The sequence below is a fragment of the Rhinoderma darwinii genome, chromosome 2 (genome assembly GCF_050947455.1).
Source record: "Rhinoderma darwinii isolate aRhiDar2 chromosome 2, aRhiDar2.hap1, whole genome shotgun sequence".
NCBI classification, from domain to species: Eukaryota; Metazoa; Chordata; class Amphibia; order Anura; family Rhinodermatidae; genus Rhinoderma; species Rhinoderma darwinii.
In genome coordinates this window covers 430,597,621-430,617,233 of record NC_134688.1, presented here as the reverse complement: position 1 = coordinate 430,617,233, position 19,613 = coordinate 430,597,621, and the positions used below count along the sequence as shown (strand labels likewise).

General features: G+C 40.8%; 1 protein-coding gene across 2 annotated transcripts in view; it reads right to left on the bottom strand.

Moving 5' to 3' along the window:
• CTPS2 (CTP synthase 2) overlaps positions 1-19,613 on the bottom strand; it is a 164,471-nt gene that overhangs the window by 13,233 nt on the left and 131,625 nt on the right. For both annotated transcript variants that reach the window (XM_075854407.1, XM_075854408.1), the window contains exon 19: positions 16,734-16,813. In XM_075854407.1, coding sequence (XP_075710522.1) covers positions 16,768-16,813 — 46 coding nt within the window. In that variant the 3' untranslated portion in view covers positions 16,734-16,767. The remainder of the gene's footprint in view (positions 1-16,733; positions 16,814-19,613) is intronic.

Genomic DNA, 19,613 nt, shown 5'->3' with positions numbered 1-19,613 from the left:
GGAGGGACATCTGACACGGTTGCGTGCTTCTTTCCTCTGGAGGGGATCTTCGTTATCTGGTAGTATAAACTTACCCTGTTGTACTTACCTATCCTTACCTGTACCGGAGGGTCCAAAGGTCCTGGTGGATGACGGCAAACTGCTCTGGGCACTCAGTCCTCTTCATAGCCGGAGTTACGTGTTAGTTCACTGCTCTAGCTGCAGTGTTGATCTTGTGAGTTCCGTTTGTTTCGTAGTGGGTCATTGTATAGGTGAGCTACAGTGCAGAATCCATATTGCCAGCTGGCAGCCTTCATTGTAATTTCACTCCAGGGGGTGCATCCATTTCTCACTTACATATACTAGCTGTGACTATATATACTTTGATTTGTGGATATCTGACGGAGCAGTTAACATGACCAAACGTAAGGAAAGAGCAGCTCCAAGGAAGTTGACAGAATACTTTGCTAATCCGGCTCTTTCTCAGGAAGATGACTCTCTGTCAGCTACTACTCTGTATCAGCATGATGGGGTAAATCTGTCCCCCCGTGGTTCCCCACAAACCCAGGATGGAGTATTATCAGTGGATATAGCTTCCAACTCTGCTGCAGCACCCAGCAGGGATAGTGCTATACGTGGTGGCACATTTTCACCTATGGCCTCACCGGCAAGTAAGGGTCCTGCCTGCAAAAATACGTTGCAAACGGATGATGTTATGTTGTCTCAAATTTTGTCAGATGAACCTTGTGATATTTCCCAGTTCACTTCCTCTGATGCACCCATTACAGTGGATACTCAAAGGAATGCTAGTCCTACTCCAAAATGGCATAAAAAAGTGTGTCAGCTCTGGTCAGTAAATTACAATCTAATGTTAACGCATTGGGGAGCGCACGGACCACTTAGGACATAATGAACTTGTGGATGCTCATAATACACTGGAAGATTATGTTATTTGGCTTAAACACAAGGTCATAGACCTTGAGGACCATTCAAGGCGTAATAATATTAAAATCCGGGGTATATCAGAGGAGGTGCCTCCTACGGAATTAGCTGGATATCTGAGGAGTTTATTCCTTGCAATGGTACCGTCGTTTTTGGAGCTGAATTTGAAAATAGACCGGGTTCATAGATTACCTAAATCAAAAGCAACTCCAGAAAAAGAGCCTCGTGACACGTTGTCCAGAATAATTTTTTTCATGTGAAAGAGAGACTGATGTTCGAGGCCATAAGAATAGGTACGCTTCCGACTCCTTACACCGCCATTTCACTGTTCCCGAACCTCTCAGCTGCCACTCTCCAAGCTCGCAGAGAATTTCTCCAAGTTACGAAAACCTTACGCGATTTTGGCATCAAGTACAAGTGGGGCTTCCCTACGAAATTGCTGATAACTTATAACGGAACACTTGCTATTGCTACCTCTGTCGAGGAAGGTTTATCGTTATTACGAAAATGGAACATTCTTACATCTGGCATTCCCCATAAATCTGGGAAAGCCCGAGCGCCTCCCTCACTTGCCATGGATTGGAAGACAGTGAACATTCGCAACCACGTGACTTGATTATCTTTAGTATATGTTGTCCACTTGCTAAATTTATTGAAGTTCTTGTATTCTATATTCTATATCTGGTTAACTAAAATCTAATACTATTAATGAGCAATTTTGCATTGTATTTGCTCTTTTTCACCTAGAGAATGCAGTGCGAGGAACGCAATATGATGGTTCTCAATTTTTTATTTTTTTTTTGTTCTCCTGGTTTAATGTATTTTTTTCTTTTGTATAGTTTGTTTATTATGTAATTTGGCTGCTCTAAATTTCTTATCTCAGAATTTGTTGGCTATCAAGGCTTTGTATAGAAGGACGGGTTTTACGCTCGTATTATTACTGTCATGTTGGTATTTCCACATGCTCACTGGCATCTGCCCTTTGATTCCTAGGTATGTTACAGAGTTTTTCTTCCTTTAATGTCAGGGGACTTAATAGTCCTATTAAAAGAAGATTGCTGTGGCGTGAGGCCAAAGTTAAAAAATGTGACGTTTTATTGGTGCAGGAAACAAACTTCCATGTGGAGAAAACGCCTAAATTTTCCAACAAATTTTTCCCACATATTTATACCTCCTCATGTTCGGCTAAACGTAAGGGGGTTATGATCGCTATTAAAAACTCGGTAGCTTTCACTCTTAAATCCCTTATTAGTGACCCTCAAGGAAAATACTTGGGATTAGTGTGCGAGATTAATAATATATTGTATACTATCTTTAATGTGTATTTTCCCAATAAACGCCAATACCATTACCTGAATTCCTTACTTCCGAAAATTAAGGCTTTAACGTAAGGTATGTTAATTGTAGGTGGAGACTTTAATATGACTATTGACCCAGATATAGATTCCACTGCTAGAACTAGACAGTCTTGTCCTTTTGCATCGACTTTGTTAGAGGAAGGTCTGTTTGACGTGTGGAGATGCCAACATGGGGGTGAGAGGGACTATACCTTCTTTTCTGCCCCTCATGTGTCTTATTCTAGGATTGATTTGTTTCTGGTAAATAATAGGGTACTCCTACAGTCTCAATTTTCTGTAATTGGACAGATAACTTGGTCTGATCACGCACCTATCTCGTTTTCCATAAATTTGAAAATGTCTTCTCTCCCTTCACAATGGCGTTTGAATGATTACATACTCCATCACCCTGATCATGCCTCAATTTTATTAAAAGAATTGACCTACTATTTTTCAGACAATGTGGGTTCCGTTTCATGTCCCTATATCTTGTGGAATGCGCATAAAGCATTTATGAGAGGGATGCGGATTAAAGCCTGTTCTCAGGCCAAGAGAAACAGGGAAAAATAGATTTTTAATATCACTAATCAGATAGCAGATATAGACGTAAAAAATAAAGCCACGCGCACACCTGCTTACTCTTCAGAGTTGAGGTCCTTGCGTTTGACATTGCAGTCATTGCTTGCGTCTCAGTATGACATTTATCTTAAACGTATGCAAATGACTACCTATGTACATAATAATAGAGCTGGTGCTTTCTTGACCAAAGAAATTAAGCAGTCCTCGGCACGCACTAGCATCGCGTACCTCCTGGATAGTCAGGGTAATAAAGTAATAGACCCTGGGCTGAGCAGTTCAAATCTTATTATAGTGCCCTCTATAACATACATAAGGACCATAATACTTACCAGCATTTACAGCCCGAAATTACTGATCTTCTCCACTCAGTCCCTTTGCCACAGGTATCCCAGTTCTATCGGCTCCTTTTACCGAACCCGAGATACTTAAAGAGACTCTGTCACCACATTATAAGTGGCCTATCTGCTACATAAGGAGATCGGCGTTGTAATGTAGGTGATAGCAGTGTTTTTTATTTAGAAAAACGATCTATTTTTACCACTTTATGAGTGATTTTTTAGCTTTATGCTAATTAGTTTCTTAATGCCCAAGTGGGCGTGTTTTTACTTTAGACCAAGTGAGCGTTGTACAGAGGAGTGTATGACGCTGACCAATCAGTGACCAATCAGCGTCATGCACTTCTCCCCATTCATTTACACAGCAGATAGCGATATAGCTATATCGCTATGTGCAGCCACATAAACACACTATAACGTTACTGCAGTGTCCTGACAATGAATATACATTACCTCCAGCCAGGGCGCGATGTGTATTCAGAATCCTGACACTTCTGAATCTTTTCTGTGAGATTTCCAGCAAGGAAAACGTAATTTCGTTTTAAATGACAGTTTGCAGCGTAATCTCGCGAGATTACGTTTGCCTTGCTGGAAATCTCACAGAAAAGATTCAGAAGTGTCAGGATTCTGAATACACATCACGTCCTGGCTGGAGGTAATGTATATTCATTGTCAGGACACTGCAGTAACGTTATAGTGTTTATGTGGCTGCACATAGCGATATAGCTATATCGCTGTCTGCAGTGTAAATGAATGGGGAGAAGTGTATGACGCTGATTGGTCAGCGTCATACACTCCTCTGTACAATGCCCACTTGGTCTAAAGTAAAAAAACACGCCCACTTGGGCATTAAGAAACTAATTAGCATAAAGATAAAAATCGCTCATAACATGGTGAAAATAGATGTTTTTTCTAAATAAAAAGCACTGCTGCCACCTACATTATAGCGCCGATCTCCTTATGTAAGAGATAGGGCACTTATAATGTGGTGACAGAGCCTCTTTAAAGCTATAGCATCACTTAAACTTTTTAAAACCCCGGGCCCGGATGGTTATACGAATAATTATTATAAAGAGTATGCACAGATTTTAGCCCCTCATTTAGTGCAGATATTTAACCAAGCAGCACAGGATGGTGCTTTTCCTATGGAAATGCTCTTGGCTACGGTAGTTTATATGGGCTGGTAGGAAACCAAGGATACGGCTCTCTACCATGGCTCGCCCTCGGGTATCAGGGGGGATGGGAGTTCCTGATGTATGGAGGTATTTTCATTCCACTGTTCTATCTCAGATTTATTACTGGTGGGGCAGATACACTGACCTTAAATGGGTGGAAATTGAGAGGGTTGCAGTGGGGGCTCCTTTTATTTCTCTTTTGCCAATTGATAGTTTCAAACCGTTCGAGGGAGCAAAAACATGCTTTCCATTGCTGCCTCTATAGCGTCCTGGCAATACCTGGTTGCCCACACTCCCAAGTCTGAATGTCAATCCCTTCGCTACCTCTCCTTCTTTTTACCAGAGTTAAATGTGTCTAAGTGGGAAGCAGCCGAGATTGAAAGTATTGGCAATCTTTATGAATCTAAGGTATTGTTATCCTTTAATAAAGTGGTACAAAAATATGGTATACCTACCCAGGACATGTATAAATATTTTCAGATGCATCATATTTTGAGTTCCAGGGACTTGGATGGGCCGATATTCCAGAGTAGTGCATTTGTGGCCTTCAACTCTTCAGCGAAGAGCATTTCTATGTTTTATTCTACTGTTTACAGATCTCAGACCTCATTTAAACCAGGTTATTTGCTTAAATGGGAGAGAGAACTAAATGTGGTCATTTCCTTGCCAGAATGGTACTCGGCAATGAATTGGGCATCCAGGATTTCCAAAGGTGATAGTCATAGGGAAATAGCGCATAAAATATTGCTTAGATGGTATAGAACCCCAGAGTTGATTTCCTCTGTGCTGGAGGAATTGTGGTATGCCGGGTAATTACATGCATGTTTGGTGGAATTGCCCACTAGTTTTTAATTTCTGGGAAAATACCTTTGTATTTCTGTCCTCTATTTTACATTATTTAATATCCCCCTCCCCTGCATTAGCATTGTGTTTTGTTGGAATTGCTGATGTTCCTAGGGAATTCAGGTGCATAACGGGGCATGTCATCTTAGCTGCTAGGTTGCTGATAGCCAGGTCTTGGAAATCTTTAGATCCTCTTACTATTTCTGAATTAAGTAATCTCGTTCAATTTGACTATATCATTGAAAAAAATCGTAGCGGTACGTTCTAACACATATGGCAAATTCTTAGATAATTGGGTACTATGGGCAGATTATAAAGCTTCTAGAACACTTCCCTCTTAGTTTTATAAACACTGGGAATCAATGATAATCTGCTGTCATCCGGGCACTAGGGTAAGGTATGGTAGTAATAATAAAGTCCTTCTAGGAATTAACTGGGGTGTGGATACTAAGGACACTTGATATACTCTTGATGGCCACTTCCGTAGTATGCCGCAGCCAAAAATGATTCTTGATTTCTGAGAAGTTTATGTTTGTTTGTCTTCCTTTATAATTTTCATTTAATGCCTTCACTATATCCTGTGTACTATTGCACGAAATATTTGTCTGTAATATAGTGTATGACAATGTCATGATTAGTGTGCTGATGTGATAGTCCACCTTTGATTAAGCATATGTTATGTTTTGCAAATAATAAAAATATAAATAAAAAAATAAAAAAGAGAAAATTCCAAACTAAACTGAAAGAAGGGTTTTTATCACTGTACAAAAATTCAAGTAAGCTTTTCTACAAAAGTCTGCCATGGCACTTATGAATGTTTTTAGCACAGGTGTCCTGATCTGTGGGCACCATGCCTAAAAACAGCTGATCCCTTATATCACATCTATAAGGTGCAGAGAATTTGTGAAAAATCTCACAAAAAGGGTTATTCCCACCTGAGACATTTATGGCATATCCATGGGACCCCCAGAAGAAGCATGGTGAAACACGTGTTGGGGTGTGTGTTGCCTCTTGGTCTGTATGTTCCACTTCTCCTGTATCAAGGATTTTTATTGGCTTATTGTATGCATTTTGCACTTTATACTCAAAGAGAACTTTTCACTTGCCCATACATGTGCAGCTAAGTGCAGCATGTAATGGGCAGGGCTGCACAATCCCTGGGTCTCTTTACATTTTTTTCTACCATGCTCCGTTATTTAGATATCGGTGCTGTTATATTTAAATAACCCCCTGAACAGTCAATTGGGCGTGTAATGGCAAGGGGGCGTGTAACATGGCTGTGACACTATCCAATCAGCTACGGACAGTGTCACAGCACGAGAGAATTTGCGCGTGCACGCTCTCACACTTCAGCTCTTGGCAGACAAGGACAAGACAGTGATCTCTTGCGAGAGATCACAGTCTTGTACTTGTTTGCCGAACTGGCAAGGGGGCGTGTCACTGCTACGGACAGTGCAAGAGCTAGACATTTATGGGCAGGTGAAAGGTTCTCTTTAACTCCAGTCCTAATATACTTATGTAGCTTACATTGATTGTAGCATTTGCACTTTCCATTTTCTATATGTACTGTATCTGATTGACTTTGGACCTTGGGGTTAATCCTTCACCATGGGTATGCTTAAATTTTCATGTATTTTCATCTATTTATGTGTAACAATAAAGTTTTTTTATTGAATTTATAATTATTTGGTGAGCGTTGGAGGTATTTAATATTTAGACAAAACCTGTTTTCCTTTTTGAAGCTAGTGCAAGCCTCTTTCTCGTAGGTGGTACTTCTGTCTATATATATATACACATACATACACTACCGTTCAAAAGTTTAGGGTCACTTAGAAATTTCCTTATTTTTGAAAGAAAAGCACAGTTTTTTTCAATGAAGATAACATTAAATTAATCAGAAATACACTCTATACATTGTTAATGTGCTAAATGACTATTCTAGCTGCAAATGTCTGGTTTTTAATGCAATATCTACATAGGTGTATAGAGGCCCATTTCCAGCAACCATCACTCCAGTGTTCTAATGGTACATTGTGTTTTCTAACTGTATTAGAAGGCTAATGGATGATTAGAAAACACTTGAAAACCCTTGTGCAATTATGTTAGCACCGCTGTAAACAGTTTTGCTGTTTAGAGGAGCTATAAAACTGACCTTCCTTTGAGCTAGTTGAGAATCTGGAGCATTACATTTGTGGGTTCGATTAAACTCTCAAAATGGCTAGAAAAAGAGAGCTTTCATGTGAAACTCGACAGTCTATTCTTGTTTTTAGAAATGAAGGCTATTCCATGCGAGAAATTGCCAAGAAACTGAAGATTTCCTACAACGGTGTGTACTACTCCCTTCAGAGGACAGCACAAACAGGCTCTAACCAGAGTAGAAAGAGAAGTGGGAGGCCCCGCTGCACAACTGAGCAACAAGACAAGTACATTAGAGTCTCTAGTTTGAGAAATAGACGCCTCACAGGTCCTCAACTGGCAGCTTCATTAAATAGTACCCGCAAAACGCCAGTGTCAACCTCTACAGTGAAGAGGCGACTCCGGGATGCTGGCCTTCAGGGCAGAGCGGCAAAGAAAAAGCCATATCTGAGACTGGCTAATAAAAGGAAAAGCTTAATATGGGCAAAAGCACACAGACATTGGACAGAGGAAGATTGGAAAAAAGTGTTATGGACAGACGAATCGACGTTTGAGGTGTTTGGATCATACAGAAGAACATTTGTGAGACGCAGAACTGAAAAGATGATGGAAGAGTGCCTGACGCCATCTGTCAAGCATGGTGGAGGTAATGTGATGGTCTGGGGTTGCTTTGGTGCTGGTAAAGTGGGAGATTTGTACAAGGTAAAAGGGATTTTGAATAAGGAAGGCTATAACTCCATTTTGCAACGCCATGCCATACCCTGTGGACAGCGCTTGATTGGAGCCAATTTCATCCTACAACAGGACAATGACCCAAAGCACACCTCCAAATTATGCAAGAACTATTTAGGGAAGAAGCAGGCAGCTGGTATTCTATCTGTAATGGAGTGGCCAGCGCAGTTACCAGATCTCAACCCCATAGAGCTGTTGTGGGAGCAGCTTGACTGTATGGTACGCAAGAAGTGCCCATCAAGCCAATCCAACTTGTGGGAGGGGCTTCTGGAAGCATGGGGTGAAATTTCTCCCGATTTACCTCAGCAAATTAACAGTTAGAATTCCAAACGTCTGCAATGCTGTAATTGCTGCAAATGGAGTATTCTTTGACGAAAGCAAAGTTTGAAGGAGAAAATTATTATTTCAAATAAAAATCATTATTTCTAACCTTGTCAATGCCATGACTATATTTTCTAGTCATTTTGCAACTCATTTGATAAATATAAGTGTGAGTTTCCATGGAAAACACAAAATTGTCTGAAAGACCCCAAACTTTTGAACGGTAGTGTATATATATATATATATATATATATATATATATATATATATATATATATATATAAAAAATGTGCCTTCACACCTTAGTTAATAGAGTAGGGGCCTACAGGAGTAAATTGTATCTTGCTTTTCGTGAAGAACGTTGCTGATTTTATAGCTTTTACAGAAAAAAACAAGAATCCAAAGTCACTTCAGTTCCCCTTATAGAATATTTGTAACTTCACATTTACTTTTAGTCTAGGGACAATGTGACACAGATTTGGTATTCAATGACTTCATTATTTATATATAATTTCAATAAGGTCTTGACTAAACATATTTGCTCCATTAGAGCTATGTCACACAAGTAGATTATTTTACCGTATATCCCATCACAATAGAGTGGAATCCACCAAAGAAAGTGTCTTCAGAGTACTTCAGCTATTAATTGGCCAGGACTATCTTCTATATAGTCAGTAATATGCATAGCCATCAAAGCAACGTGAGTACTCAGGTAGTGCCATTCTGACTAATGGGGAGGTGGTAATAATAAACAAATATGCCTACACTATGATCAGATCAGATCTGATGAGGAGCAAAAACTGCGAAATAGTGCTGTCTACAGATGGGTGTCTCTGGTTTGGCTATTCATGCGAATCATGTTTCAAGGTTCTATAAAGGGATCTTATATGGTAGTCACCTATAGAGGGCACTAAAGAGACAATTTTCTCCCTTCTAAAGGAGAGCTATTTTGCATACTTTTCCAACAGAGCACTGTCCTTTAGGCTACCTACCAGCTGGTTTTCCATAAAGAGAAACAGTACCTATAAGGCAAGAAATGAAGTAGAAAACAGTTGTTAATGTGACAGTCTCGGTATCGACCTCCATAGCCTTTCCACAAGCATACTGCTCTCTTCAACTCAATTGACAGTAATATAGTTGCATGCCTTTTTGGACATACGCCCAGGAGAATGGTGCCCTATGGATACGCTGGGGGGCTTTCCCAGTGCATCCGCCTAATGTAGATCCCAAAGGTAAACAAAGTCTAAGATAGATATAAAACGCACAGAAGGTGAACAACTTGTTGCATTGGCTAGGTTGTATTACAGCAGTGTTATAGGCCACTACAAGACGATTAGGGAGTGAAAATCAGCATGTTGCTTGACTTTACCTGCTTAGTAATATGTATGACAAGTAACAGCACAAATCTGTTTTAAAGTTATAACTGGAATCATCCTGGATACATGATATGTGTCAATATTCGATTAGATTACAATAAAAGAACAGGCATAAAGATCCTTTTTAGAACAAAGCGAGTTATTCAGCTGAGAGCTGCAGGTCCAGCATTACGAGAAGTTTCTGCCCATTTATTTCCCTTGCAGTGGCCACTGCAGGGGAAATGTAACATTACATGGCAACCATTGAAATTAATTGCTGTGCATGTAACATGGATGCCCTGGGACCGGCAGGTTCATAGCGGGGGCTTCGAGCAAGGAAAGGGCATATGAACACAGGTTGTCTTTATGAGATAGCTCTTCTAACTCCTTTTCACCATGGGCCGGTCATTAATGCAAACCGCTATCATGTTGTGCTACAGTAATGGTGCTGGCACATTAGCTGTGCACGTGTCATCACTTGGGGGTCTTGGATGTATTATAACTTCAATCCAGGATCTATGACAAAGGGAGGGAGCTCTTTCTGTGAGCCCATCGCTGCCCCGAGACAAAATCAAGAAGTGCCGATGGGCTACTGAGGCGCTCTAGGCCCTAACAAATAGCAAGATATTCACGGCACACTGGGATGTTGGAGGTACTCGGAGTAGGTTACCAAACCCTATCAGATGTATACATAGAATATAATGCAAGACATTTTTTTCAATATACATTGGACAATCCAAACGTTTTCAGTCATAGGATCATCCTCAGACCATCACATTATCCAAAGTATCACAGCATGGAGCCTGTCTCGCTGGGTGCTAGATAGAGTAAGGGAATGTGCACACGTAGTGTTTTCAGCCGTTTTTCGGGCCGTAAACGTCCTGAAAAACAGCTGAAAAATCGGAAACAGAACGCCTACAAACATCTGCCCATTGATTTCAATAGGAAATACGGCATTCTGTTCTGACAGGGCGTTTTTTACATGGCCATTTTTCAAAAACGGCACGTAAAAAGACGTCCGCAAAAAGGAAGTGCATGTCACTTCTTGGGACGTTTTTGGAGCCGTTTTTCATTGACTCTATGGAAAAACAGCTAAAAAAAACGGACGTAAAAAAAGCCACGAAAATTGCGAGTGGCTTGAAAAACTTCTGAAAATCAGGAGCTGTTTTCCCTTGAAACGAACTCTGTATTTTCAGATGTTTTTGATTTTGTGTGTGCACATACCCTAAGTGTAAACCTCATGCCTAAGGCCCCATGCACACGACAGTATTTTCATCTATCCCGAAATACTGTCAGTAAATACGGTCCGTATTGCATCCGTATTCAATACGAATCCTTACAAAAAGAAGGAGGTTGCAAATTATGTCATCAACATGTTGCCTAGCAATGCTTTATTAAATACGGACAGTATACGGATGGACATCAGTAGCAGTCCGTATTTACGGAAGCTCCCATAGACTTCTATGGGGGAGTCCTTGCCGTAATTAGGCTCCATTTACACCACCGTAAAATCGCCCGTAATTACGGGCCCATTAATTTCTATGGCCGATGGACACCTTCCCGTATGCCAACGGGAGGGTGTCCGTGCCGTAGAAACTGGCCGAAAAAAATAGGACATGTCCTATTTTCTTATTTTACGGACCGTGCTCCTATACTTTATAATGGGAGCACGGCCCGTAAAAACGTCCGGCTGCCCGCGGCCGGCGATGCATGATGCCTTACTGACACGAATAGGACAGGTTCTATGACTTTTTCAGCACGGACACCCATCAGTAAAAATACTGAAAGGTGTCCGTGGCCAATAGATATGAATGGGTCTGTAATTACTGTCAGTATTAAGGCCTTATATACACAAGCGCATTTCACGTCTGTGATACGCGCGTGAAAATCATGCACGACGCACGGACCTATGCAATGGGGCCATTCAGACATTCCGTGTTTTTCACGCAGCATGTGTCCGCTGCGTGAAACTCACTGCATGTCCTATACTTGAGCGCTTTTAGCGCATCACGCCCCCATTGAAGTCCGTGTGCTGTGCGTGATTAACGCAACAGTTGCTCCAGAAATTATGGGAAAAAGAAAACCACCTCCTTCATTTCATTTTGTAAACGTCAAAACCACGTGACATATGGATGGCATATGCGGGAAAATAACGCAGACACGCACCAAACACTGATGACACATGGAACTGAAACGCGCGCAAAACGCACACGTTCGTGTAAATAAGGCCTTACTGTCAGTAATTACTGATGAAAAATACTGTCGTGTGCATGGGGCCTAACAAAGGCACCCAGGTCTGCCATTGGTACATATCTATTAGGCAATGCCAGAGTCAACGTATTACTAACTGGCAATAATGCTTTGGCATACCATCAATTGATCGCAGATTGAAGTCCCCTACTGGGACTAATAAAAGAAAAGTGAAATAAAGTTTGATAAATAATGTCCACCGCCAAAAAATAGTTTAGTAAAAATAGTAAACTTCATTGTTTACACAGGCACATCGGCTTTTCTGTATGGGCGCACGTGCATGGTACCGCATTTGAGTCGAGTTGAGACTGAGCCGCAGAACTAGTACAGCCGCACTTGTAAGTACGGCTCTGTGCCTGTGTAAATAATGAAGTGTTTTTGCGGCTTCTCAGGCCCCTTCACTCTGGTGATTGGAGAGGTGGTACACCCAGCAATCAAATATTGATGGCCTATCCTAAAATCGCTTTTAACCCCTTCCCAACATGCAAAGTTTTCATATAGCACTGTCGGGAAGTGGCTCTCGCAAACCACAGTACAGTTACGGGCTGAGCCCACACCATCACCCCCGGATGTCAGCTGTATATTACAGCTGACACCCTGCTGTAACGGCCAGGACCGGAGCTAATCTACGGTCTGGCCGATTAACCCCTCAGATGCTGCGCTCAATAGCGATCGCAGCATCTGAGGTTTTCTAAGCCGACACAATCGCTGGGGAGCCGATGGTTGGTATAGCAACCGGAAGCCTAACTATGGCTTCCGTGTCTGCCTTGTATGAAAGTCCTGTGAGGACCTGCCTCCGGCAAGTTCTCATTGGCTTGCCGTCAGCTCTAATACACTGCACTACAAAGGTAGTGAAGTGTATTAGAATAGCGATCAGTGTTGAAGGCCTTCAAAGTCCCCTAGTGGGTCCAAAAAAAAATAAAAGGTTAAAAAAAAGTAAATAAAAATGGTGTCAAAAAATAAATACATTAAAGTTTCAAGTTAAAAAACAAAAAATTGACTTTTTTCCCATAAGTCTTTTATTATTGAAAAAAGCTAAAAAAAAAATATATATATATATATATATACATAATTAGTATCGACGCGTCCGTAACGACCCAAGCTATGAAACGATTACGTAATTTATCACGTACGGTGAACACCGTAAAAAATATATAGGAAAAACTACTCCTCCCAAAAAAATGGAATAAAAAATTATCAAAAAGTCACATTTACCTCAAAATAGTACCATTAAAAATCACAAACCGTCCTGCAAAAAAAAATCCCTGACACAGTTTTGTCCACCAAAAGTTATGGGTCTTAGAATATGGTGACACAGAAAACAAATATTTTTTTTAAAAAAAGTGATTTTATTGTGCAAAAACTGCAATACATGAAAAAAACTATATAAATTTGGTATCGCCGTAATCGTCTCCACCTGTAGAATAAAGTTAACATGTAATTTATGGCACACGGTGAATGCTGGAAAAAAAAAACTTATTTGAGAATTGCTTGTTTTTGGTCATTTACTCTTCCAAAACATGAAATAAAAAGTGATTAAAAAGTCGTATGTGTCCTAAAATGGTACCAATAAATCTACAGCTTGTCTCGCAAAAAAAACAAGCCTGAACACAGCTCCATCAACCGAAAAATAGAAAAGTTATGGCACTAGTATTGCAGTGATGAAAAAATATCCTGATGTGAAGGCCGGAGGGGAACATTCCTTCAGTTTCAAGAAGTGATTATCAAGGCTCTAGTATTTAGGAACTAAAAGGGAAGGAACATACTGTAGCACATCTGCTTGAAGCTAGGGCCGTATTATAACAGGGAAACACTTTCCCAGCAAAATTTCACAAACTACAAAGGAGGAAAAGTCCCCAGAAGATGCAGAGTGTTACAAAAGGGGGATAAGTAAGGATACTGTTTATCAGTCCGACACTGACCTGTGCATAACGGATTGCTTCACAGCATACCACACATCTATGGATAATTGTATTATTTACCCCATTATTATACCCTCTTATTATGCCCTGGTGTCCATTCCCACAGATTACATATGCCCCCACATTATAAACTGAAATACAAGTAATACCCCAAACAAAAACTACTACAAAGCAAAATCCACGCTCCAAATGGCGGTCCTTCCCTTCTTAGCCCTACAGTGTGCCCAAACAGCAGTTTACGTCTTAATTCAGCAAAAAAAATCTTTGGGGTCAAAATTCTCACTATACCCCTAGATGATTTCTCAAGGGTGTAGTTTCCCAAATGGAGTCACTTTTGGGGTGTTTCCACTGTACAATTACAACAGGGGCTCTGCAAATGCGACATAGCGCCCAGAAACCATTCCAAAAGCCAAATGGCGCACCTTCTCTTCTGAGCCCTACCATGTGTCCAAACAGCAGTTTATGACCACATATGGGGTATTGCCGTACTCAGGAGAAATTTCTTTAAAATGTTGGGGTGCTATTTCTCTTTTAGTTTTTGTGGAAATAAAAAATATTTGTTAAACCTTCATTTTATTGGAAAAAAAATAGATTTTCATTTTCACTGCCTACTTCCAATAATTTCTGCAAAAACGCTGTGGGGTCAAAATGCTCAATATACCCCTAGATCATTTCCTTGAGGGTGTAGTTTCTCAAATGGGTTCATTTGTGGGGGGTTTCTACCATTCTAACCCCTCAGGTGCTTTGAAAATGCGACATGGCATCCGCAAACCATTCCAGCTAAATTTGAGCTCCAAAAGCCAAATGGCACGCCTTCCCTTCTGAGCCCTGCTGTGTCCAAACAGTCATCTGTGACCACATATGGGGTATTGCTGTACTCGGGAGAAATTGTTTTACAAATGTAGAGATGTTTTTTCTCCTTTAGTCCTTATAGAAATAAAAAAAAATCTATGTTTTTTTGGAAAAAATTAAATTTTTCATTTTCTCAGCCCAATTCTAATAGAATCTATGAAACAACTGTGGGGTCAAAATGCTCACTACACCCCTAGATAAATTCCTTGCGGGGTGTAGTTCCAAAATAATGTTTTTTTTGTGTTGTTTCCTTTGTTTTGGTACCACAAGACCTCTTCAAACCTGACATGGTGCCTAAAATATAATCTAATAAAAAGTAGGCCGCAAATTCCACTAGCTGTTCCTTTGTTTTTATGGCCTGTGTTTCAGTCCATTAGCAGACTAGGGCCACATGTAGTATATTTCTAAAAACTGCAGAATCTAGGTAATACATTTTTAGTTGTATTTCTCTGGTAAAACCGTCTGTGTTAGGGTATGTGCACACGAGAACGGCAAATACGTCTGAAATTACAGAGCTGTTTTCAGGAGAAAACAGCTCCAGAATTTCAAACGTTTTTACAAGTGCACGTGTTTTTTGTGGCGACTTTTACGGACGTAATTGGAGCTGGTTTTCATTGGAGTCAATGAAAAACAGCTCCAATTACGTCCCAAGAAGTGTCCTGCACTTCTTTGACGCGGCCGTAATTTTACGTGCCGTCTTCTGCACAGAACATCGTAAGACCCATTGCAAGCAATGGACAGATGTTTGCCGACAGATTGGAGCCATCTTTTCAGGCACAATTCGAGGCGTAAAACGCCTCCATTACGTCTGAAAAGAGGTCGTGTGCACATACCCTAACAGACAAAAATGGAATTTATTTCTGCAAAAAAAATGAAATTTGTAAATTTCCCCTCTACTTTGCTTTAATTCCTGTGAAACGCCTAAAGGGTTAAGAAACGGTCTAAATGTGGGTTTGAATACTTTGAGGGGTTCGGTTTTTAAAATGGGGTGATTTATGGGGGCTTGTAAAGTATGGCCACCTCAAAGCCACTTTAGAACTGAACTGGTCCCTGAAAAAATTGCCTCTTGAAATAGTCTTGAAAATGTGAGAAATTTCTGCTAAAGTTATAAGCCTTGTAACGTCCTAGAAAAATAAAAGGATGTGCAAAAAACAATGCCAACATAAAGCTTCTACACTATATTGTGTGGTATTACTATCTGCCTTATAAGCAGATACATTTAAATTTATAAAAATACATTTTGGTGTTTTTCACCATTAAATACTGAATGTATCTACCAAACTTTACAACTAACATAAAGTACAATGTGTCACGAAAAAACAATCTTAGAATCGATTGGATAGGTAAAAGCATTCCCAAGTTATTACCACATGAAGTGACATGTCAGATTTGAAAAATGAGGCTCTGTCAGGAAGGTTAAAACTGGCTGCACTTTCCCAGGGGCTAAAGTAAACTCGCTACAAAACTAATACACTGTGTTAGACCGAGTGCATAGCCTGAGGGGGGAGTGCATGACACTTGGATTTTCTTTGGTGTTATTTGAAACCCTGTGTCATGCACTGCCCCTTAGGTCCTGTACCGAGTATAACAGAGAGTATCAGGTTTGCTCGGACTGTTCCTTTAATCGGTGTAAGTTCATCAACGGCGAACCTACTTACGTTTTCTGTTTTTTGTTATATGTATGGTAATGTTTTTCTGGCTGTAGTGCATTTTCTACACCAGATGTTTTACATATATCTTTGTAAATAATAGCATTATGTACCCTCTGTATAATATTTTATTGCAGAATTTTCCATTTCTATTCTTTGTATTTATGGTTAGAATTAACCTTCGATGATTCATAGCTTTCTTTATTTTAACTCTGTGGAATACTGCACCTGTTAACATACAATTATGATAATTGTTCTGAAAATAACATTTCAATGAATGCTATTAGCAAATTAAAAGTAATTAGAATTATAACAAATTCAGTTACCTTATATTTAAGCCTCACGATTTACTGAATGCAGTTAATTATCTGAGCAACTTTCTTCACTGACGTCACTGTAACTGTCCCTTTAAAATAAAAAACAATAAAAAATAGTAATTTAAATGCATTTATTCAGTACACACAATTCCTTAATGGTGACTACATGTGTATGATGTATCCAACGAGTTTGATATTCTAGAAATAAAACATTGCATATATGCGAATATTCCTGTCACTCCGTTAAATGGGTTGCTACAGTCTCCATGGGGCAAATGCTCGTTGAGCCTGAAACTACATTGACATTTTTTGTACAACAGCTTAAAGTGAGACTTGCATGTGACTTTCATGACACCTTTTTTTTACCCCATGTCCTTCTTATTGATATATTTGTTGCTCAATAGTCACATGTAAATCTCAGGGAACATTGCATGTGGCTCAGTGTGTTCTTATGGTTTGTAGCTGCCATGCGACATATAACTATTAGAGCAGTCACGATACATAAAGCTCGGTGCACATGCAAATGCTGAAGCTGTATGAAAGGAGCCTTTACGTTGGCAGACATATTACAGAGCCATAGGCATTCCATGTGTCTGTATATAGAATATGAGAATACCTCCATATTACAGCCTACATTGGAACATGCCACTAATTTCATATGAATCTGTGAGTGAAAACCTATGTATGTCTATATGTACTCCGAGGCATACAGAGGTACTGTATAGGCCCATCATTCTTCTGCTGAAGAGGGGTGAATGCAGTTCCTGGCTCCATAAAGTGGAATTGTCACTTGAATGTGCTGCCCTGTCACCAGCATTTTACATATTAAACCAGCAATAACTGGTGGAATTGGGTGAAAAATCATTTTTATGTAACCTATAATTATCTTCTAAGTAGGCTCTGTACTTTTAGTATTCTGTTTTTTAGTGTTCCCGTGCCGTATGCTAATGAGCATAAATGAGTCATATCTTTGTTTGAAAAGAGTCATATCTATCTTCATTCCTCAAGCCTTTCCGAGTTAATGCTGCCTACTTACTTTTGATAGACAGCTCCTCGCCTCCCCCCAGCACACATGAAATCCTGTGCTTGCTCATCGATATCCTGTTCTGTTGCGTGCGCACAATGGGACACCATAGCGGTCCATGCGCAGCAACTAGATAGAGGCCCGGACGAAGCAGGGAAGTGTATCAGACCATTCATGATGGGCGCGTGCGCGCTAGCTAACCAGAGATTTCTGCATTCACGGCGGGCCAGTTTTCGGCAGTGGGCGGTCATAAGAAGAGGAACGAATAAGACTGTCTGATTATAACAATAAAAGGCGCAAAATGTTTGCAGACCGTTATTTATGTTCGGAGGAGTTTAGATAACGGCAATGAACTTTTGACAGCAGTGGCCAGCGAGGGGTGAGTAGAGTTCAACATGTAAAATGCTGGTGACAGGTTCCCTTTAAGGACAGGCCTGCTTTACTATTAACCCAAATGTCCAAAAAAAATATTAATACAGCCTAAGGCCCCATGCACACGGCCGTGCCCGCAATCACGGCCCGCGATCGTGGGTACGGCCGGCCGCTGACTGACAGCCGCATTTTCGGGCCGTGCTCCCATAATTCCCGGAACATTTCCACGGCACTGACACCCTTCCGTAGTGCTACGGAAAGGTGTCAGTGTTCAATGAAAGTGAATGGCTCCATTTTTGCGGACCGCAATTGCGGTCCGCAAAAACGGAGGTTCTTTGCTGTCGTGTGCATGGGGCCTAACACAGTATACAGCAGACCCATAGCTACAGTATGAGTCTGCTGTATTCAAGAGGAGAGCGCTCCACCGCCCCCCCCCCCTCACCAATGACTTACAGTTTACGTGTATCTGAATTTATACACAGTGGCCATCAGTCAGCGGGAAGAAAGGGGGCTAGGGCCCAGTGTGGATCGTAAACGGCAGTTGTACTCCTTAGGGCTCATGCACACAACCATTTCCATTTTGCAGACAGCAAAACACGGATTCTAGTGGTATCCATGTGCTGTCCATCTTTTTGCGGACCCATACACAAAGAAGCGCAAGACGGACCGCAAATACAGACAAAAAAAGGACCTGTTTTATAATTGGCGGAAACACAGATCCACAAAAAAAAGAATGTGTGCGTGGCCCCAAATTAATGGTTCAGTATTCATTCTGCAATAAAAACAGATAGTACACTGAGGACACGGTAGTGTGCATGAGCCCTTAACCCCTTCACGCACCTGGACATAACTGCACGTCTTGGTGCGGGGGTTGAAGTATGAAGTATAAAGCGGACTCAAACGATGAGCGCGCTCCATACGCTGCGGGTGTCAGCTGTGTATTACAGCTGACACCTTGCATTATCGGTCAGAGATAGTTTTGATCCTGGCCTTCTAACCATTTAGATGACACGGTCAATAGCGATTGCGGCATCTAAGATGTTAAAAAGGGGCGGGCGGCCCCCTCCGACAGCCCATCGCCCCCCCTCACCCATGACTCTATTGCAGGTGACGATGGTTGTCATGGCAGCACGGAAGCCTAATGAAGACCCCAGGTCTGCCTTCTTTCTCTCTGGCAGGGCTTAACAGGAGCCTGTAAAAATGACAATATACTGCAATACACTAACAATCGCTGGTTCAAATCCCCTAGGGGGACTAGTAAAAAAATAATTTCAAATAGTTCAATAAAGTTTTCAGTGGTGTACAAAAAATAAAAAAATGAAACATACAATCAGCCCTGCGGCTCCTTCATTTTCAGGATCGGTGGGGGTCCCAGAGGCCAGACTCCCGATTATAACGTGATTGCATATCCTAACTAAATATTTTGTGCCAAAGCTGCAGTATCAAAGGAAAGTGGGATATCCTCCACTATATTATGGAAAGATTTAATCTGG